At 65.2% G+C, this 21,790-nt stretch overlaps 2 protein-coding genes across 2 annotated transcripts; both read right to left on the reverse strand.

Annotated features, from left to right (window-relative positions):
- Window positions 1-361: 361 nt before the first annotated feature.
- ABCA7 (ATP binding cassette subfamily A member 7) lies at window positions 362-14,098 on the reverse strand (the record flags this gene model as incomplete). Its single annotated transcript, XM_082297708.1, has 50 exons — window positions 14,007-14,098; window positions 13,797-13,890; window positions 13,453-13,594; window positions 13,243-13,370; window positions 13,057-13,178; window positions 12,789-12,983; window positions 12,602-12,691; window positions 12,268-12,502; window positions 12,020-12,159; window positions 11,829-11,945; window positions 11,501-11,680; window positions 11,216-11,424; window positions 10,941-11,117; window positions 10,519-10,741; window positions 10,194-10,415; window positions 9,247-9,451; window positions 9,062-9,178; window positions 8,717-8,888; window positions 8,435-8,566; window positions 8,201-8,340; window positions 7,987-8,124; window positions 7,636-7,847; window positions 7,438-7,510; window positions 6,981-7,183; window positions 6,822-6,870; window positions 6,544-6,606; window positions 6,106-6,123; window positions 5,799-5,953; window positions 5,583-5,707; window positions 5,409-5,507; window positions 5,020-5,215; window positions 4,804-4,898; window positions 4,594-4,626; window positions 4,153-4,258; window positions 3,996-4,070; window positions 3,605-3,774; window positions 3,360-3,537; window positions 3,159-3,274; window positions 2,885-3,029; window positions 2,674-2,797; window positions 2,453-2,585; window positions 2,250-2,370; window positions 2,079-2,141; window positions 1,896-2,002; window positions 1,522-1,663; window positions 1,318-1,452; window positions 1,138-1,241; window positions 894-986; window positions 578-815; window positions 362-502 (listed from the first exon to the last, which is right to left on the reverse strand). Exons 1-50 carry the CDS (start codon window positions 14,070-14,072, stop codon window positions 362-364), a joined length of 6,756 nt encoding a protein of 2,251 aa, XP_082153834.1. The 5' UTR covers window positions 14,073-14,098.
- Window positions 14,099-16,923: 2,825 nt separating this feature from the next.
- Window positions 16,924-21,079, reverse strand: CNN2 (calponin 2). The gene is made up of 7 exons (XM_082297980.1): window positions 20,976-21,079; window positions 18,759-18,880; window positions 18,387-18,453; window positions 18,170-18,307; window positions 17,899-18,015; window positions 17,477-17,623; window positions 16,924-17,399 (listed from the first exon to the last, which is right to left on the reverse strand). The coding sequence occupies exons 1-7, from the start codon at window positions 21,036-21,038 to the stop codon at window positions 17,133-17,135; spliced, it is 921 nt and encodes a 306-aa protein (XP_082154106.1). The 5' UTR covers window positions 21,039-21,079; the 3' UTR covers window positions 16,924-17,132.
- Window positions 21,080-21,790: the final 711 nt, after the last annotated feature.

A 21,790-nucleotide genomic window follows, 5' to 3' on the forward strand; every position in this document is an offset into this window, starting at 1 on the left:
GGCAATCGAGCCCCCCGGCAGTACCGCGAGTCTTTATTGAATTGCTCTGTTACAGCAAGCTCGGCTCCGGTGGGGAGTAGCGGGGTCCCAAGGCCAGCCCCAGATCCCCCATCCAGCTCAGACCCTGCAGGGCATCATCCCACCGCAGGGAGCCGGGGCCAGCCCTGTCCTGGCACTCTGACCCTCCCCAGCACCCACTGTCCCATGGGATGGTGACACCATGTTAGTGGGCAGGATGTACCCAGGCCTCCACTGTGCAGCTCCGGTGGTCCGCAGTACCCCAAAGCCCTGTGACCCCGGGTCGCGCTGCGATGACAGCTGGGGAGGGGTCTGTAGGGGTCCATGGGACACCATGCCCCGCTCAGACAGCGCTCTCCTGGTAGCTGTCGTCCTCCAGGAACGTGGTCAGCCTCCTCCCGGGACTGGGGGCCGCATCCTGCTCTGGGCCTGTGACCTCCCCGACATCCCCATCGCTCTGCTCCTGGGCAAAGTGCACGAAGACCTGCGGGGACGCCATGATGAGAGACAGCACCATGGGACAAGGCCACCTCAGCCTCACACCTGCCTCCCCTGTCACCTGGTCCAGTGTGGTCTGGGACACAGAGTAGTCCTCGATGTGGCAGGGGCCACGATGTGCGGCCAGAAGGCTGAAGACGGTGGCCAGGGAGGCGACACGGGCAGGCAGGTGATACTGCAGCAGTCCCCCGTGCTGCTCCCGCAGCACGATGCCGGGAAAGTGCTGCTGCAGCAGGGCCTGCACCGCTGCCGGGCCAGGGCCCCCCGCCCGCACCACCACCGTGTACCCGTCCCCAAACCTGCGGGGAGAGGAGACACTGCTGCAAGGTGCCATGGCCACCACCCTCAGGAGACCCCTGAGCCCCCTGAGCCGGTACCTGTTCTTGAGGTGCTGCACGCTGCCCAGGCAGCGGAACCGGCCGTTGACCATGATGGCCATTCTGGTGCAGAGCGCCTCACACTCCTCCATGCTGGGGGAGCACGTGTGAGCTCCCCCGGGGCATAGGGACACTCCCCTCCGGGGGGGTCCCACAAGAATAGGGGTGCTCCCCTGTAGGGGGGTGATGGGGGCAGAGGGGTGCTCCCTTTGGTGGGGCTGCAGGCCCTTTGGTGGGGACTCACCTGTGGGATGTGAGCACCACGGACCGGCCGTCCCGGATAACGCCAAGGATGCGCTCCCACAGGAACCTCCGGGCTTGCGGATCCATCCCCGTTGTGGGCTCATCCTGCAACGGTCCCAGCCCAGGGTCAGCCTGGGCAGGACCCCAGTGCTGCCGTGGGGCCTCCCACTGCCCCCCTCACCAGGAAGACGACGGGGGGGCAGCCGAGGAGGGCGATGGCCGTGGAGAGCTTGCGCTTGTTGCCCCCGCTGTACTTGCCCGCCGGCCGGTCTGCGTGCGGGCCCAGCCCCAGCGCGGTGATGCCCCACTGAGCCACCTGCAAGAGACAGAGGAGGTGAGGGTGGGGGCTCCCCATGGGCTAGGGGGGCCAGGGTGCAGGCCCTACCCTGGGGGTCTCCTCCTCCGGGACCCCGCGCAGGCGGCTGTAGAACTCCAGGTGCTCCCGCCCTGTCAGCAGGTCCGTGATGGCATCAAACTGGGGACAGTAACCCATGTGCTGGTGGACGGACTGGAGGTCGGTGAGCACGCTGTGGGTTGGGGACAGGTGAGCATGGGGCAGGGAGAGGTGAGCACACTGTGGGATGGGGAATTGTGCCAGGGATACTGTGGGAATAGGGACAAGCAGCTGCAGGGACGAGGATGAAGCAGGCTGCAGGGCAAAGGGCCATGTGGAGCATGGGCTGGGGACAGAGATGATGGCATGGGTGCTGTGGGGACATGGAGAGGGGTCCGAGCCGTGGGGTCCCTGCATTCACCCACCTGTGCCCCTTCAACCAGGCCTCTCCCAGCGTCACCTCTGTGTCCCCTGTCAGCATCTTGAAGGTGGATGTTTTCCCAGCCCCGTTCACCCCCAGGAGGCCAAAGCACTGTGGGGGCAGAGCAGGGTTACCGGCAGCCCTGGCCCTGCCCACAGTGCTGTCTGTCTGTCCATCTGTCCCTCACCTCCCCGGGGGGGATGGCCACGCAGAGCCGGTCCACGGCCGGAGCCTTCCTGCGCCGGTACACCTGCATGGAGGAAAGGTGGCACCGAGTGCTCCCTCCTGTCACCGCCGGCATGGCCGGGGACTGCAGGGGGGCTGGAGGTCACAGCAGGGTCCAGCCCCACGCACCCACCTTGGTCAGGTCCTTCAGCAGCAGGAGGTGGCTGTGCAGGGGGATGCTGCCCACCCTCGCCCGCTCCCTGGCCACATCCTGGTCCTCGTCCCCCAGTGAGGGCAGCTCCAGAGCCCGTGGCCTGTGGGAACAGTGGTAGGGGCACATCCAGGGCTGTCCACCCTCTTGAGCACCCCCAGGGTACCCCCCCGGCCAGTGCTCACGCCAGGCGCAGGAAGAAGCGGTGGTACTGCAGCAGGAGGGTGAAGAGGAAGAAGATGATGCCCTCGATGGCCATGGCGAACATGTTCTTCCCTGCCAGGTCCCAGGAGAGGGGGGACACGAAGTGCTTGTCCCCTGCAAGCAGCGAGAAGGGCTGTAGGCATGGGGGAGCCCCATGCTGGGCTTTGGGGAGGGTGAGCAGCCCTGACAGCACCGGACTCACCGAACCTCTCAAAGGCATCAGCCATTGCCTGATTCTTCACCATGTCAATGAGGCCTCGGCCCAAGCAGAAGTGGGGGAAGATGAGGAAAACCTTCTTCAGGACACGGTTGATGTCATTGAGGTTCTGTCGGGGCAGTGAGGAGAGGGGTAGGGGAGCTGGCACTGGCCCTGCAGGGAAGGGATGGGGGGTCTGGGGCATCCCAAGGCTCACCTGGTCCACAAAGAGCTCCAGCACAAAGGTGGCCACGCTGCCGTTGATGCCGATGAAGAGGTTGATGCAGGTCAGGGCCACGTAGGCGGTGCTGGGGATGCTGAAGAGGAAGGAGGCTGGATACATCAGGGGGGTGATGGACCATCTGCAGGGGGAAGAGGCAGGGGCTGGCCGAGGTGCACCCCGCAACCTCCCAAGCACCACAACCCCCTCACCCTGGCTGCCCCCAGCCCCAAAACCCCCTCGCCCCTGCTGGGCTCTGCTGCCCCATCACCCGTAGAGCAGCAGCAGCAGCACCAGGGAGGGCAGGTTGGCCGAGGACACGTAGGATTCCTGCTGGAAGCAGAGGAAGATGAGGATGACCAGCAGTGCAGGGACCAGGTAGTTGCACTGTGGGGATGGAAAAGCCGGGAAAGGGGTCAGGGGTGGGACCAGACCCCTTGGAACTGGTCCCTGTCCCCATCCCCATCCCCACCATGTCCCAGGCAAAGTTGCCCAGCCAGTAGGTGATGGGCTTCATCCCGCTGACAAACTGAAGGTGCTTGGCCTTGCTGACCCTCTCCTCAATGAGGAAGACAACAAAGCTGGCCGGGACGAAGGACATGGCGAAGATCACGCAGATGGAGACCAGCACGTCGACAGAGGTGGCCATCCTGCCGAGGAGGGGAGAGCTCAGCAAGGGCCAGAGGGGGCTGTGGGACCCCCATCCCCAGCACTCACAGGGCGGCCTCAGAGAGCTGCTCCTTGGTGAGGTTGAGGGGGTGGTTGGTGGCCGTGATGCCGAAGCGCGTGGGGTCGGTGCCGGGGGGCAGCCAGGCTCGCAGCAGCCCATTGCTGGCCACGTTGAGGAAGGAGACCATGGCATGCCAGCCCTTGTTGTTGAACCAGACCTGCAGCACGGAGAGGGCTGGGCAGCTCAGAGCCCCCACATACCCTGGCACTGCCCCTGGCTGTGCCTGCAGCACCCATTCCCACCAGGAGTCCTGCTCCCCTCCAGCCCCAGCCACTCTCAGTCCTTCTTGGGCTGCTCCACCCCCAGAGGGGACACAGCTGTCACATCCCTGCTGCCCCCCAGCTCTCACCCCTGAGGGACCCCCAGCCCTGGGCACACCTTGATATTCCTGCGGGCGTCCAAACCCTCGATGAAGCGGCTGAGGTTGGCCAGGAGCCGATCTGAAGGGCTGCCCTGGGTTCAGGAACACAGGGTGAGGAGGGCTCTCCCAGCACTGGGATGCCAGAGCTGAACCAGGGTCTGAGTGCAGCCGTACCGGGGTGATGCTGAGCAGCACCCGGAGCTCCAGCACCGCCTGATCCACCTCCGCTGCTGACGGCAGGGCCTGGGAGCTGCCGGCGCCCAGGGAGAAGCCGCCATACCTGCGGGAGAAACGGGGTTCCCAAACCTGCCAGAGAGACTCCCTCTGCCAGCGTGGCAGGAACTGGGCTTGAGGATCCACATGGGTCCCCTCCACCCCACGAGATTCTACAATTCCACGATTCTACAAAACCTGCCCCCCATTTGCCACCCCCACCCTTGTGCAAACTCAACTCTCCACCCACCCAGACAGCAGGAGGGGCACACAGCAGAGGGCTGAAGGCACCTGGATGATGGCTCTGCCCAGGGACCCCTCAGGCTCTCCCCAAACCCACCAGGGATCTCCTGCCTCTTCCCATCCCTGGCTGTGCCAGGGCCCAGTCCCTGCCCAGCTCACCTCTGCTCATTCACCCACTTCTTGTTCCTCAGCCTGAAAGAAATGAGGTGGGGGGAGACAGAGGAGAGAGAAACCCCCCGAGGGGACATTAGGGCAGCACCTGCCCACCCAGACACATGTCCCCAGCAGTGTCCCCTTCCCCCAGGTGTCCCTGGGATGTTCCCTTGGTGTCCCCACAGTATCCCTGATGTTCCGAGTCGCAGCACTCACTCCTGCCGGATGATCTGGGGGTAGGTCTTCACCAGGTAGTCGGAGATGTTCCTGCCTGTCAGGTTCTGAAGGATGTCCCCTGTCCCCCTCTGTACCTGCAGGATGGACAGATGGGCTGGATGGACACCCAGCCCCATGGCCTCCCCGGAGCATCACCTGCCCCCACAGCCGGCAGTGACGGAGCCCTGGAGCTACCCCCGCTGAGCTGGGGGTTACCTGGGGTGGTGGGAGCCCCCCGGCCCCCTCGGGACACTCAGGGAGCATCCTGTGTGCCCCTGGCCCGCTGCACTGACACGGGGGGGACGGCTCAGCCTGTGTCCAGTTCCCACGCCACAGCGCTTCCAGCAGGGATGGGGGGGCTGAGGGGGCCGAGAAGCCATCGGGGTGGGAAGCTGGTGGGCACAGCCCCATCCTGGGCACCCAGGAGAGAGAGAGAGAGAGAGACCCCCATTACCAGTCCAGTGTGAGCCAGAGGCACCGGGACCAACCACAGGGATGGTTGGGAGTGCCATGGCATCACACCAGGTGGCTCCGTGGGCAGGTGGGCACTGAGGTGAGGGCTAAGCCCCAGCTGCCTCCTCCAGCCCTGTCCTGCGGGCACTCACGCCTTCCCCTCTTCCTTCATGCACTTGGTGCCGAAGCCAGGCTCGGCCAGGAGCGCGTCCAGCAGCCGGGCCGTGTCGGGGTCTCCCGGGGCGTCGTTGCTGCCGGGAGACACAGGAGTGAGCTTTTGGCAGTGGGGGACAAGGGACACGGCGGGCAGAGGGCTGGGGACACACCTGAAAAAGGTGAACTGCTGCCCGTACATCCAGGGCTGGAGCTGCAGCGGCGGGTACTTCCCGAAGGGCGGCACGATGAGGCTGAAGAGCAGCGCGATGCAGACGAAGACGGCGGGGAGGACGATCTGAGGAGGTCGAGGGGTGGGAGGGGGGGTCAGGGTTGGCTCTGCCCCACCCTGCCCCGTGCCCTGCCCCATCCCCTCCCCGCGGCCCCACCTGCGCGAAGAAGCCGCGGGTGCTGCGCCGGGCGTGGAGCATCCTCTTGGTGAAGAGAGCGCGGAGCTGGCGGCAGGTGAGCGCCCAGCCCCTCACCCTGCCGCAGGCCTGCCCCGCCGCCCCCCGCAGCAGGTCCGTCTCCCGGGGCTCCTCCGCTGCCAGGGCAGAGATGGGTCTGGCAAGGGGCTCGTGCCAGGCGGGGCGTGGGGGGACAGGGTGCTGGCAGGGGTATCCCCCCCCACCCCAGCAGGGACGGGATGCTGCATGCAGGAGCCCCCAGCCCCCCCAAACAGCTCCCAGCTCCTACCTCGCCGGGCTCCTTTGGCTCAATGTAAAGGAGAGGAGAGAGGGATTACAGCTGGGCGGGGGTCAGCACCCACCCAGGGCAGAGCTGGTGCCCCAAACCATCACAGCCCACCAGACTCCCGTGCCTGCTGCCCCCATGCCAGTTCTCCATCCAGGATAAGGGGGCTGGGATTTCATGTCCCATCCCAACCCCTGCACAGAGCTGGATTCCCCCAAACCCACCCTCATCCTGGCTCTTTGCTCTGGGGACACCCCAAAACTGGGAGGTAGAAATGCTGCACAAGGGTCCCTGAGTATCCCCCTGCTTGAAGGGACATGTGTCTGAAGGGATGCCTGCTTGGATGGACACCTGCCCAGGTGGACATGTGCCATGGCCCCCAGGGGCTGGAGGTGGGGAACACTCAGTGGCAGCTCGGGGGTCCCACCTCCCCATCCTTACCCAGCTCTCCGTCAGCCACATCCACGTCCCCTGTCTCGCATGGGGCTGCTCCTCTCGCGGTCCCTGACAAAATGAGGACAAGATGCCAGGACAGGGCCAAGGCCACAGGCTGTGACACATCTCTGCAGCCACAGGTACACCCAGAGGGGACTCCAGCCCTGGCAGGGACACACAGGGTGCTGGGGACACCCCCACACCTCTGCTCCAGGCTGCTTATCACCTCCCCAGCACCCCCAGTACCCCAGAGCTCAGCTGCAGCCAGGACTGAGGGGTTTTACCTGTGGTGTCAGTGTCCAGCCCTGTGTCCTCAGCCACCTTCAGGAAGATCTGGGGGTGTGGGAGGGCTGGTGTTAAACGCACACCAACACCCACAGCCCGGTGAGAGAAACCCCCTGAGGGCACCCTGGGAGCCCCTTGACCACAGCCCCTCTGGGTACCTCTTCCAGAGTGGTGTCGGAGATGCCGTAGCTGGAGACCCCCAGTTCCCCCAGGCGTGTGTCCAGCTCGTGGAACAGCTTCCCGAAGGTCCCATCCCTGGCCCCACTGTAGGGCAGGACAAAGAGCACCTCATGCCCAATGTCCTCCACCAGCCGGGAGCCGGGTACCAGCTTCTGGATCAGTGCTGACAGCTGGGCCACATCTGGGGGGATGGGGAGGGCTGGAAACCTGGGGCAGGAGCTGCTGGCTAGCGCAGCTGGCTACAGCTCCATGTGCCCAGCATCCCAGCCTGAGGGTCCGCGGGGAAGGTGGGAGAGGATGGGGATCCCCTTCTGCCCCTCCAGTGAAGAGAGGTGAGGAGGCGGATGCAGGGCTGTGCACCCCCAGCTCCCCTGGCTGATGGGGGATGTATGGGGAGCAGCTGAGGGTGACACTGCGAGGGGACAAGACCCTCACCCACGGCGCTGGCGTCACTGCCCCGCTCGCTGCCCAGGCCTGTGTCACTGCTGTGCTCCGAGTCGCTGCCGTCCTGCAGGAAAGGGTGGCTGGACCCTGGCACCTCACAGCAGGACCTGGCCCCCAGTGCCCCCCAATACCCAGGACAGAGGCACTGGCTGCCCTTTGGGGGATGATCACCAGGGCAGAGGGACCCACCTTTTTGGTGACACTGGGGACAGTGCTGGTGTTGCCGCCTGTCCCGCTCCGCTCCCGCTTCACCAGGGTGAGGTGGTAGCCGGTGCCCAGCCTGGCCTTGAGGAAGAGGGGGGACCCACAGCAGCAGAGCCGGCCCTGCGAGATGATGGCGGTGCGGTCCCCCAACAGCTCCGCCTCGTCCATGTAGTGGGTGGACAGGATGATGGTGCGGCCTGGGGACCAGGAATGGACTTGACCCCAGATCCCCTTGCCGGATCCCCCCCCATTGCAGGTTCTCCCCACCAGCACATCTCCCTGCTCGCCCCAGGCTGGGGGGCTCAGAGGGCAAAGGGGGGGACCCCCAGCCCTGACCTTTGCGGTACTTGAGCAGCAGCTCCCAGATGCTGCGGCGGGAGAAGGGGTCGACACCGGCCGTGGGCTCGTCCAGGATGACCACCCGGGAGCCGCCCACGAAGGCGATGGCCACCGAGAGCTTCCGCTGCATCCCGCCTGCAGAGGGACAGCATTGGGGGGGCTCAGAGCCACCGACCCCCACTCAGGCACCCAGCCTGACCCCTGCACGCACCCGAGAGGTTCCTGGTCTGTTCCCGGCGCTTGTGGGCCAACCCCGTGTCCTGGAGCAGCTGCTCCATCTCCTCCTGCACCTGCTGCTCCGAGAGCCCCTTCAGCCGCCCGTAGAACCAGACGTGCTCCTCCACCGTCAGGCTGCGGGGAGAGGGGGAGCAGGGCAGGGTGAGGGGCACAGGGATTGAGGGGGACAGCCCTGCATCACTCCCCATACCTCCCCACCCCTGCCTACATGTCGAAGAGCACGTTGTGCTGGGGACACATCCCCATGGATTTGCGGATGCTGTCGATATCGGAGCGGATGTCCCAGCCCAGGATATAGGCAGTGCCCGAAGTGGGGGGCAGGAGGCCAGTCAAGATGGACCTGGATGTGGTGAGGAAAGTGGGTCATGGAGTGCAGGAACAGCAGGGCTTGGGGTCAGGGTGCCCTGTCCTGCATGGGGACCAGGTGGGGACAAGGGTCAGGCTCAGCTCCTGTCCCCAGCCGTGGCCATGCAGCCCCTCTGTGGCTCACATGGTGGTGGTCTTTCCAGCACCGTTATGGCCCAGGAAGGATGTGATCTGCCCCTCATAGAAGTCCAGGCTCAGCCCATTGACGGCCGCACGGCCGCTGCTGCCATAGACCTTCACCAGGTTGCGGATGGAGACGCCGGGCTGGAGCTCGGTAGGCGGCTCCTCCACCAGCACTGGAAGCGATCAAGGGGTTACATCCCAAGCAGGACCCCTTGCTGGGGGCAGGATCACTCACCATGGGGTGCAGGACCCTCCTCTGGGGAGCAAGGCCTGGGCTGGAGGGCTCCAGCCCTGCTCCATGGTCACTGCCCTCGGCCACACAGCTCCAGGGTGGGCAGCGACTCACCTTGGGGTGCAGTGTGGGGGCTGATGTGGTACAGGGAGTGCCCAGCTGAGGATGACTCTCCAAACCAGTAGCTCTTCAGGAAGGGGAAATTCCAGGGCTTGGGGATCCCGTACTGACCTGCAGCAAACGGGGCTGAGTGGGGCCGGGGCTGAGGGGCAGCTGGGGATCAGAGGAGCTGCACACACCTGGGAAGACACCCTCGAGGTACCAGGTCGCCAGGCCATAGAGGATAGCATCCAGCAGCAGCAGCCCCATGGCCGCAGCAAAGCTGTACGGGTCTCCTGGCACGGGGCTGGCACCCAGGTTGTGCCACTGGATGCCCACCCCCTGCTCCTCGTAGAGGGAGAAGTAATCACAGCCGAAGCCGAAGGCCACAGGGGACAGCAGGCTCTGGGGATGGTGAGAATGGCAGCGTGGGCAAAGATTGGCCTGGGGGATGCGGCCCAAAGGCAAGCTGTAGGCCAGACACAGCCTGAAAAACTGATCCTTAGTTTATATGTTATCACCCCTTTTACCCCAAAATATCCACTTCCCTCAACCCTTGTCAAACCTCCCTAAACCCCAAAACTTCCCCTCTCACCACAAAGCTAACAAATCTCACTTATATTCCCTCTCAGAAGCCCCATCCCTGCCCAAAGATGAAATGTATCTACGTTGATGCTGTCCTCACCGCTGCCTCGATGACCTAAAAGTAGATAAGAGCCTAGACTGGGTCAATGACCTTCTCGGACGATGGGGAATAACGGGATGGATTGCATCTTTGATTAAGGGAGCTTTGTGGGTATTCATTGGAATTATTATTGTGTTACTTATGTTCTCTTGCCTCCTACGTTGCTGCAGAAAGGCTGCCAGGAATGCCTTTCTAATAAATACAGAAGGGGGAGTTGTGAGGTATGCCCAGCCCCTGCCCTGGAGGGATCTCTGCTGAGATAAGAGATTTCGCAATCGCCCAGCAGGACTCCCTGGAAAGGCAACCACTTTGGGTCATGTCGAGAAAAGACAGACCCACAATCCTTCAGGAGACCCTATGCAGATCCTTTGTAACCCATTGGCCTTCACCCATCCCCTGTATCCCTATACCCCCCACGCAGAGCACCAGGGGCACTGCAGAGGGGCAGCTCTGGGTGCTCACCACGAGGACGCGGATTGGGAAGGTGATGTAGTCGCGCCAGGCGACGCACAGCACGTAGGGCAGGTACAGCGAGAAGTAGATGATGCCACCGCATGCCGAGGCCAGGTTGGCACGGGGGAAGAAGGTGCTGATGAGGAAGCACTGGCTGATGGTGGCCACCGAGAAGGTGCCGAGGAAGAGGAAGATGACTGCTGGGTCACTGTAGGGCAGGATGTTTCCCAGCTGCGGATGGAGGCAGGTTGGAGCCTGTGGAGCCCCCCATGCTGGCTCCCAGCCCTGATGTTCCCTGTGTCACCTGCCCTGTCCCCCGAGACCTGCAACCTGCCTTGAGGATGAGGACAAGGAGGGCAGAGCTGAGGAGGAAGGGGATGAAGCTGCTGAGGAACCAGCTGAGCCAGAGGATCCCACTGCTCAGCCCCATGGTCTTCATGGTCTCCTTGAGACGCGTCTCCTTCTCATGCACCACCCCCTTGATGATCATGGCCACTGAGTAGATCCAGGCCAGCGTCATAAAGAGAGGTAACGAGCGGTTCAGGACTCTCAGGAACCTGGGGAGATACCACCAGACATTCTGCCCCTAGCTCAACACCTCCGGGCCACTGTTGGGCCAGGGACACAAGGGCAGGACCAGCCCTGTGCCATCTCCCCGGGGCAGCGATGCTGCAGGATGCTCAGACGTGTCCCCCATGACAGGAGGGGGGTCACTCAACAGTCCCAGCAGTTCGGACCTGCCCCCTGCCCACTTACACATCGTCCACATAGCAGGGGTAGGGCATCTGCTGGACGTAGACCCCTGTCCGTGGGGCAGCCCCAGTCTGCACCCGCACCACCGCCTGCTCCACCAGGTCCTGAATGTAGATGAAGCCTCCCCAGACATAGCGCAAGTCGCTGAAGGGGTCAGCTGCAGGGCCTGGGTCCCAAAACCTGGGGGCAGAGCACAGTGCTGGGACCAGGGATCCCCTGGCAACGAGCACAGGCTGCTTGGCCGGCTGTGGAGACACACAGGGTGGGCATCCTCCAACCTGTCCTTGATCTTGTTGGTCCTCGTGACATCATCGATGTCCATGCGGATCTTGTAGCGGACATGGGGTGGCAGTCCGGGGGCTGTGGCATTGATGGGGGGCTGGAAGACCACTGCTGCCCAAAACTGCTGCTCCTCCAGCAGCTCCAGGGCCCGGGCTACCAGCTGCTCCTCTGTGGCCACTGCCTCGATCTTGTCCAGGCAGACACACTGTGGGAAGGCAGGTAGGGGTCAGCGGGCACGGGGGCACAGGGGGCCAGCCTGCCCACAGCAGGGTGACACGCACCTCCATGAACTGTGACAGTGTGCTCAGGACCGCGTCCACATCAGCGTACACCTGGTGCCAGGTGAGGCCCGGCCCCCCTGCTGGCCCCGCCAGGAACGTGGCCAGCTCTGGCAGCTTCCAGGAGGTGCCATTGAGGAACCCGTCCAGGATCTGGGCTGTGCTTGGGGCCAGCAGCAGGTCCTGCAAAGCACCAGGGTATGGGAGGCCATGCAGCCCACCCTGCTCCACCTGCAGCCCACCCTGCTCCTGGCCAGCTGCCCCCCACCACACCCCACCTTGCACCCCACAGCAGCCCTGTTCCCGATGGGAGGAGCCTGGGGTCACACACCTGGAGCATCTGCATCTCCAGGCTGCTGTTGAGGAGGGTGTAGATTCGGGGTCCCAGCTCCTGCCAGGCACCCCCCAACTCCCCCAGCACCGCCAGCTCCCGGAAGGTCCGATTCACCTGTGAGAGGGAGGTGAGACAGGTCCAGGATGAGACCCCCAAACCCCCCAGAGCCCCCTGCAGCCCCCACTCACCTCAGCCATCACACTGTCGGGGCCGGGCCCGGGTGGCGTGTACAGGATCTTCCCCACAAAGAGGGGCTTGATCCCCCGCCAGAAGATCTGTGAGAGGGGGTTGGACTCCAGGCTGCGGAGCAGCTCCCGGCAGAAGGGACCTGGGGGTGCAGAGGCCTCACCACCAGCCCCACACCACCAGCCCCACACCACCAGCCTCCACTGCCCCACACAGCACCTGGCCAAACCTCCCACAGCCCCCCACTTACTGCTGCTGCCTGAGGCCACGGGTCTCTTCTCCGAGCTGTTACGGTCCAGGAATGCTTTGACGTCATTGTCCTCGTACCAGTTCAGGGAGGGGATCCTGAGCCCCCCACCCTCGGGGTGTCCACAGGCGATGCGTGACAGGGCTGTGAAGGCGCCCGTGCTGGTGGTGCTGGTGTTGGGAGCCCTCAGCCCCTCTAACTCCTGCTGCAGCTCGGCCAGGCTGGTCATGGAGGAGACCTGGGGAGAGTGAGACGAGAGTGGATCAGGGCACTGGGGGACAGGGACACTCAGGGACACGGTGTGAGTGGGTAGGGGGCAGGGGAGTGAGGGGTGTACCTCCTCCATCAGGGATGTTGCATCCCGCAGGAAGCTGCCCAAAGCTTCCACGGTGACAGCAATTCCGCCCAACTCTGAGCTCAGCTGTTCCTACAAGGGGACATGGGAAGGGAGTCACAGCCCTGCCGGGGAGGCCAGGGGTCTCTGTCTCGGTGCCTTCCAGCACCCGACCGCGCTGGGGGCTCACCACGAGGAGCCGCGGGAAGTCCATCTGGGAAAGGAAGGAGCCCTCCATGGCACGGAGCTGGGAGCTGGGCAGTGCGCACAGTCCTTGCTGCAGGCTCTGGGTGGAGTCGGCGTCGCCCTCCACCAGGAAGCTCCCCAGGACCGAGGCGTTGCAGACCAGGGCTTTTAGCGGGAGGCGAATGCTCTCCAGGGAGAACTGGAGGGAGAGGGGGGTCATGATGCGGTCACCGGCAGTGGGCACCGGGAGTGGGCACCGCGCCGACACTCACGATGCGGGGGCTGAGCCGAGCCCCCATCAGCTCATCCACCAGCACCGGGGGCAGAGATGTGTTGGTCCGCAGGAACCGGGAGAAGGTCTCGTTCTCTCTCAAGTATTCCCTCACCGGCAGAGCTGGGGGAGCAGGGGTCAGACAAGGGGTCTCGCTCCCCCGGCACCCCCCGCCCCCGGTGCTCACCCCTCCGCTGATTCCCACTGTCCCGGAGCCGGCGCAGGGCGGGCAGGAGCCGGGCGAAACTGCGCAGGAGCCGCTGCCCGTGGCCGTGGAGTAGGACCTGCCGGGCTTCGGTCAGGAGGCGGGAGAGGCTGTGACATGGGACATGGGGTGGGCAATGAGACCCCGGCCCAGCCCCGCTCTGCCCCGCAGCTCCGCGGCCCCGCCGCTCACATGGAGCCATCGAAGTTGCCCACCACGCCAGGGGCCTCTCCCGCCGTGGGATGCCGGAAGCAGGGGTTGTTCATGTTGCAGATGATGCCCTGCAGCCAGGGCAGGGTCCCTGCCGAGGGCAGCGCCTTGTTGGGGAAGTGGCCTAAGGGAGAGGGAGGCAGGTTCAGGAGGGCAGTGCACGACCCCCGGGACCCCACACACACCCGAGTAGGGCGATGCCAGCGAGCCCCCAGCCTGTGACCACCTCCCTTGTTTGTCCCGCCGGTGTCACCCCAAAGGGCTCCCGTACAGGGGCATGCAGAGGGGTCTCAGCTGGCTCAGGGGGTCCTGCGGGGGACACTCACACTCGTGCTGCTTGAAGGGCGGGTGGGATCGCCGCACTGAGATCAAGATAAGGAAGAGGAAGAGGGGCCACAGGATCTCGATAGCCAGCTGGATCTGGGGGAGACGCAAGGTTGGTGGGGGTCTCGGTGCCCATCAGTGTCCAGGGCTCTGCCTGCCCCTGTGCCAGGCACCAGCGGCTCTGGGTAGCCCCACCTCAATCGCCCACTCACCCGCTGCCGCCGGCGGTAGGTGAAGTTCTTCCAGAGCAGCAGCCCCAGCTGGGTACCCACGGCCATCGCGGGGGTCGCGGGCCCTGCGGCCCGCTCGGCTCCGGCTGCGGGTGAGAGCAGGGGGGGCAGCCCCAAGCCGAGGGCGACGGTTGGGCTCTCACTTCCTTCTGGTTCGGGGCTTATCACACCCCGGGCACAGTGCCGGGCACAGGGCTGAGCTCCGGGGCCGGCAGGAGCCGGACGGCATTCCTGCAGCAAAGCTCCTTTCCGGAGCTAAAGGCTCAAATCACATTCTTTCCTAAATCGAAAACACCAGAATCGGGCACGAGCTCTGTCCAGGAGCCAGGAGCACGATTCAAAGCCCACGCCGGGCACAGGGAGCAGCCGGGCACCCCAGGAGTAGCTCCAAGCCCCGGCGAGCTGGGCAGCCAGGGGAAGTCTGAGACCTGCCCGTGCCTCAGTTTCCCCGTGAGAAGAATGTGGGTGGGGCTCTCATCAGCCCAGAAGCGGAATTGCTCCGGTGCCGCGGGCTCGAGGAGCGAGCTCCGACACCCGGATCCCGCGGGTAGCAGCCGCGTTTCGGCCAGTTTCTGGGAATTCACCGGGACCAGCAGCTCCGGGGCCCGGCGGCAAAGCTCTGCCAAGGCAGCTCAGTGACGAGCCCGGTGGCGGCGCCGGCACGACTCAACCCGCAGCGTTCCGCCTCGGTGCACCCACCCGCGCCCCGGGAGAACCGAGCTCCGGGGCGGCTCCCCGGTCACCGCGAGCCTGGGACACCACCACCACCCCCCACTCGCCCTCGTTTTTCCCCGGGGCCGGAGGAGCCGCGCACTCACCCGCCGCCCCGCGCTCGCCGCCACCCGCCCTCGCCCGGGGCTAAGCCGGGTCCCGGGCGCAGCCGGGATAAGCAGGCACGGGGCAGCGGGATTAGGATCCCGGCTGGGAAATCCGCCTAATCGGCCTGCGGGGCCGGACACGAGTGGGTCCGGGGGCAGGATTCCTCCAGGGATGCACCGGGGTCAGATGGGGTGACATGGAGAGAAAGAAGCAGCTGCCGGGGTGGGGGTGACACGGGGAGACAGAGGTGTCTGAATGTCCACATCCGCTGGGACCGGAGGGTGCTGCGGAACTGCCGGACCGGGGGAGCCCCAGCCCCGCGGGGGCGGCGGCTCTTTTCGGGACAAAACAATCACAGAATCCCTGGATCTTCCCGGGGGACTCGCGTGGGAATCTGCTCACTCATCTCACGAGGACAAACACGCCGCATCGCTGCAAGCGGGAGCTCGGTGGATCCCGCGACCCCGGCAACCCCCGGACCGGCAGCTCCCGGCCCCGGCACCCTCCAACCTCTCGTCCCCCAACCCGGTTCGGCCGCACGGAGCCCCGCTCTGTGCGGGGTGCGGAGTCACCGGGAGCCGGACGGGCCGGGAAGACGTGGGGACAGCCCGGGGGAGACAGGGACAGCCCAGGGGGGCCATGGAGACAGCTCGAAGGGACGATGAGGACAGGCTAGAGGGGACATGGGTACAGCTCGGGGGTACGACGGGGACACGAGGATAGCCCCGGGGGGGGCGGGGAGGCACTAACAGCCTCGGGGGGATGCTGGGCGACCGAATCCGGCCGAGACTAGCAGCCGGGACACAGCCCCCTCTCTCCGCCCTCGCAGCCCCCGGCCCGGGATCCCCGTTACCTGATGCCGCTGCGCGGCCTCTTTAAGAGACCCCGCGGCTCCGCCGGGCGCGCGCAGGCCCCGCCCTCCCCGCGCTACAAAGTATCCGTGGGCGTGACGTCACGGGAACCGGCTCTTAAAGGGGCCGGTGCGGCGGGGGGACGAGGAACAGGAGTACCGCTCCCGCCCCGCCCCGCCCCGCCCCGCCCCGCCCCATCCCACCCCACCCCATCCCACCCCATCCCAGCCCACCCCATCCCATCCCATCCCATCCCATCCCATCCCATCCCATCCCACCCCACCCCACCCCATCCCTTCCCATCCCACCCTTGGGAGCCCCATGGGGCAGCACAGCTCTCCGAAAAGCAGCATTTCGCCCAAAAAAGTGGATCCCTTCCCGGACGGGCCCGTTCCGTCCTGTCCCGTTGTCACTGTTAATCACTCATCGATGAACCGCACATCCATTAACCCCGCAGCCCGTTCCCGGCTCCCGCTCTTCCCCCTGGGACACGCAGCATCCCGCCCCACCACCCCGGCAATCCAGGGGTCTCACCCAGGTCTGCAGCAGCTCGCAGCCCCCCAGGCACAGAGGGACCCGCCTGAGCCCTGACAAGGTGCCTGCAGCAGAGACCAGCTCCTGTTTATGTTGAAAGGTTGGGTTTTTTTAAATAAAAGGTTTCAGTCTGAGAGCATCTGCATTAAAAACCGCACGGGAGGGGAGACGCCGATGGGCACCGGCTGCACTTGGACACCGCCCTGGTGCAGGATGCGGCCGTCAGAGTCAGCCCTGGCTCCAGCCTGGGCGATCAGATTGCTTCGGTGCTGGGTGTGCCAGGTGTGCCGGCTGTGACAGGTGTGACAGCTCCCAGCCCAGCCCTGCGGCCATCACCGTGGCCTCAAAACCTTGGTCCCTATGAGTTCTGCAAAAAGGGCATTTCCAGCATCTAGAGATCCTACCAGAGTGCAAACCTGTGCACAAACATTCACTCACAAACACACACAATCCTGAGACCGTGCAGTCTCTCCCAGATGTGCTTCCCCCACGTCCCACTGACCCCAGTCCCTCTCCTCCACAGGGATGAGGAGGGTCCTGCCAGCACAGGGATGAGCAGCAGCACCAGGGGCACCATGGGCGGCCACTCCTGCTCCTTGCTGAGGGATCTGGGGGCATCACAGGGGTGCGTGGTGGACGCTGGGTGTGTGAGAGGTGACACTGTCCACTCCCAGGTGCTGGAGCATCTGCCACCTTCCTGCTGCCCCAGGGTCTTGGGGCTCCTGGGGGAACCGGCTGGGCTCCTCTCTAGAAACAGGGTCTTTATTTCCTTGCTCAGAAAAATAGATTCATTTCCAAAGTTAAAAAAGAGTTTAAAAAGAGGGAATGATGAAAGTGGAGGCTGGAATGTGGCTGGCAGTGGGGCTGTACATGAGATGGTGCAGACAGGGTTGAGCCATCCTGCTCAGTAGCTCTCCTCCTCCTCATGGTAGTAGTGGTACCCGGGAGGGTCCCCGCTCTGGTCACCGGCGGCGTTGGCCACCTCGCCCTGGCTGCCCTGTGGGCAGTACTTGGGGTCGTAGATCTGGCGGCCGAGGCCAAAGACCTGCCCGCTCTGGTTGGCGCCCTGGTTGGAGCCCATCTGCAGTGACATGGAGGAATTGTCACACTTCTCTGTCCCCATCTTGGCATCATAGATGTGTCTCCTGGTGCCGGGAGCTGTCATGCCCACCTGGAAGGAAGGACAGGATGAAGCAGGGCTCAGCTGTGGTCCCCCCCATCCCTCCCCAGCCCGGTGTGGGGGCTCACCTGGCTGGCACACTTGTTGGTGCCCATCTGGAGGCTGATGGTGGAGTGGTCCATGGGTGGCAGGATCTGATTTTTGGGGTCGTAGAGGTGCCTCCGGGTGCCATAGGCCGTCATGCCGGACTGGCTGGCACACTTGTTTGTGCCCATCTGACAAAAGGGTCTGGTGAGGAGTGTGTGCTGCCCCACATGTGCCCCTTCTCCCCTCGTCCCTGTCCCCTAGTGCTCCCTGACCCATCCTAGGCTCACAGCCATCAAGTGCTGGACACAGAGCCAAGACGGTCCCAGATCCCAAGGACACTTGAGGCATCTCAAGCCTCAGGTACCTCCAGCTGTGCTTGGAGCTGTGACAGTACTGAGAATTTGATAGAATTGGGCACCCCTTGTCCAGCCCCCCCACCCTGGAACCCTGTGGGGCAGCCCACCTGCAGCCCGATCACGCACTGCCCAGCCTTCATCTTGGCCTCGTCGAAATTCCTCTGCTGCTTCTCCGAGTACTTCACACCGATGTCCACCCCGCTCTGCAGCCCCTTTGTCTTGGCCTGCCGGGAGTGGTCGTGAGGAAGGACAGGGGTCCCAGACCCCCCACCCTCTCCCTGGGCAGGGGGAACCGTGGGGTCCCACAGGCACCAGACCGAGCTGGAGGTCCCCACATGGTTGCAGCCGCTCCCAAGCTGCTCATCCCCCCGTGCTCACCATTCCTGCCAGTGCCAGCAGTGACACCTGCACCTGCGTCAGGTTCCCGCTCTCAAAAAGGTCGTTGGCCTCAAAGAGGTCCACGGGGTTCATGCCATAGCTGGCCATGGCCTTGATGAAGTTGGAGAGGTTCTCAAGCTGCGGAGAGGTAGAGGGGTGAGCCCCGGAGGGTGCCGGCAGAGGGACAGCGGGTAGGTGGCAGCAGGGCTGCACCTACCTGGTGCCAGTTCTGAGCTGAGCGGTTGATCTTCCTCACCGAGTTGGGCTGCAGCTTGTTCATGAGCCTGGAGGGAGGCAGGGGTGACATGGGGCAGGAAGAGATCCCAAGGGGCCACAGGGCATGGGCCCCTTTTGGGACGGTCCAGCCCAGGCCTCCCCCATGTGAGGCAAATTCCCCCCCTCCAGGTCCCTCTTTGTCCTCAGGGCTCTCCCCAGACACAGAAGCTTTGGGGGTGACTCCAACAGGTCCCTCTGGTTCAGATCCAGCCCACCTTTCCCACAAGGTGGTGAGGGTCCCCTGGAGGGTTGGCATCCCCCATCCCCACCCAGCTGGAGTGGGGGCCGTGCTCAGCATCATCCCAGGACTCACTCGCAGAGGATCACCCCGTCCTTCAGCCCCTTCTGGAAGTCAGGTCCAATCTGTTTTCCTGTGACGCTCTCAATCCACGTCCGCAGCTCAGCCTCCTTCTGTGGGTCATATTTCTGGGCAAGCTGGGGGGGGCAGTGGGGGGACAGCTCAGGCAGGGTGCAACATGCACCCCAAACCCCTCATGGGGACAGTTCCCCCCTCCCTGGGATGGGAACGGGGACAGGAGCACGAGGATGATGCTGCCAACAGACGCAGCAGCCTCTGAACCATTCCAAAAGTATGAGAAGGAACTGCCCATGGGATTAGGGGGAAGTGCCCCCCCGGATCTGTCCCTCCCTCTCCCCTGGAGCCCGTGGGAGCCCAGCTCCGAGCCCTGGGGGTCGTGGCCACGAGATGCTCTCCCTTTCCCTTCCGGCGAGGCCCAACCTCCGCCACAGATTCCTCGGTCACCGCGGCTATGCCAGGAATGTGGACGCCTCCTCCCAAATGGAGACCAGCTGCCAGGGCCGGCAGCATCTCCAGCAGCGTCGTCTCGGCCCCGGCCCACAAGGGAAGGGAAAGGCCTCCTGGCCTGGGGTGGGGAAGGGCCTGGAAACCCCGAGTGCTGCCCCAGCTGAGCCCCTGTGATGCTCAGCTGGCACCTGGGGGTGGCCGCAGAGCAGCCACCAACCTCTCGCCCATCCTGTCCCTTCCTGGCCCCATTATGTGCTGGGACCATGAGTCCTCAGGGATTCCAGCCACACAGTGGGATGGGCACAGTCCAGCCCAGCTATGTAGTAGGGAAATGCTCCGGCCCCAGTGGGGAGCTTGACCAATGCAGGACACCAGATCACGCTCATGATGCCACGTGTGTCCTGGCTGGGGGATTTTACAGTCCCACCAGCTGATTTTCTGGAGCGTGAGCAGCTGAAGCCTCTTCCCTCCCCACGGCCAGCCTGAGGGTTTCCCAGGGCATGGGGGGTGCATAGTGGACCAGCCCCAGAGGGATCCCACCACAGCCCAGTCTGTAAGAGCTTGCACAGACTGGGAGCGCGCCACTGGTCTAACTGGTTCCCAGTCGGTGATGTCACCTCCATCAGACACACCGGGGCAGTCGGACTGGCTCATCTCTTGCTGAATCAACACGAAGCACCGAGAGCACGCAGTGGCGAGGCCCCGGCGCGTGTCACCCGCTCTGCCGGGGCAGCCCAGCCCCGGGCAGGCCAGGGCCCGTCTGCTCCGTTACGAAATGCAAATCCCCTGCGAGGCCAGGTAAGGAGCTCTCGGCCACGGCCACCACATCCCACCGCCACGGCCGTGGCAGCCACGTGCCCGTCACCACTTTTCTCCTGCCTGCCCTGGCCCCGTCCAGGTGTCCCCGGGCAGAACACACACAAACGGGACCACCGGCCACCTGCCTGGGGCCGGGCACAGCCACCGACCACCCAGGCTGCTGTGTCCTTCTGTGCCCCCCGGCCCGGCAGGACCCCCGTGCGCTGTCGAGGGCGCAGGAGGGTGCTGGCAGCTGCTTGAACCCCGCGGCACCCGGGTGCCTCCTAGGGATACAAACAGCCGGAGGCTCCTATTCCTGTTCCCCCTTCCGGCCCCGCGGCACTCCGGGAGAGTCACCGGGGCCGCGGGGACGCTGCCGGGTCGGAGCATCCCGCAGAGCGATGTGGAGCTGCGGGGAAGCAGAAAGTGGAGAAGCTTCGTGGAGCTGGTCCGGAGCCGCGGAGGACCGAGGCCATCGCCCCCAGCCCCGGGTGCGACGGGAACGGTGTCCCGCGGTTTTCCAGGGGCAGCGGAGCCATAGCGGCCACTGCACGGGAGACACCCAGCCCCGGTCCCCCAAGACACCTCCCTGGGACCCTCTAGGCAGGCTCAGGGCGACCCGAGACTGGGAGCTCAGTTTCGGCATCCCCAGCCCTCAGAGACCCCGGTACACTAGGTCCTTCGGTTCCGCATCGCCCCGGGAAGCCCCGGATTTCCATCTTCCCGGAATCCCCCAACTTCTCCACTCTCGGGCGGCTCTGCATGCCTGGGGCACACCGGAAACCCCCCCCGGCTCTCCAGAACCCGGGATGCAACCGGGACGCCGCAGCAGCACCGGGATGCCCGGCTCTCCCGGGCGTCCAGGAGCACCGGCAGCCACAGCGCCCGGTGGCCCCGATATCCCCCAGCCCCCGCTTCGCCCCCCTCCGGTGGTCCCGGTACCGCCCGGCCCCCGCCGCGGCTCACCCGGTTCTTGACTTCGGCGGAGAGGCCGTAGGACGGGCCCTTGTTGAACTGGGAGCTGCTCATGGCGGGCAACGGAGCCGGTACCGGAGCGGGGAGAGGGCAGCGGGGCCGGTACCGGAGAGGGGTCGGGCGGGGCGGGGGCGGGGTCGGGCCCGGCCCCCCCGCGTTGATTGGACGGGGAGAAATGTCCAAATAAGGGCAGGAGCGGCCGGATCGAGCGGAACCCCGACATTGGGACCCGGGGGGCACCGGGAGTCCGGGGCCGGGGCTGGATCCGGATCCGTCCCGGGCACACGGGCACAGGGCAAACACACGCACTCGCCCGCGGGCACACGCACACACCGACAGACGGGCACACGCGTGTGCGTCCCCGTACACAGGTGTGGGCACCCTGGCCCACGGGCACGCGTTGTGCACAAACACACACACGCAGCCCCCGACCCACGGGCGCTGCCCTGCACACGCACAGGCACTCGCACACTCACTCACTCACTCAATCATGCACTCAGACACTCACACGCACCTGCCTGCCCGCACCCACGGTCACGCACACACGCAGGACACGCGTAAGCGTTCCCTCGTCCCCGCACCTCACGGATCTCCACCGATCCCCGACCTTGTCCCGCTCCTCTTGCCCCGACCCCCGCCGTACCCGTGCTCTCCACGGGGCCGGCAGATGGTCCACGCGAGACAGCCCGGACCGGTCCCGCGGGGAGGTTCCGGGACGAAGCAGAGGGGACACCACCACCCCCCGACCGCCCGCGGGGCCGGCAGCCGGCCCCATGAGCAGAGGCCGGGGGTCCCCACGCAGCACC

This window comes from Coloeus monedula, assembly GCF_965178545.1.
Source record: "Coloeus monedula genome assembly, chromosome: 27".
Taxonomy (NCBI): Eukaryota; Metazoa; Chordata; class Aves; order Passeriformes; family Corvidae; genus Coloeus; species Coloeus monedula.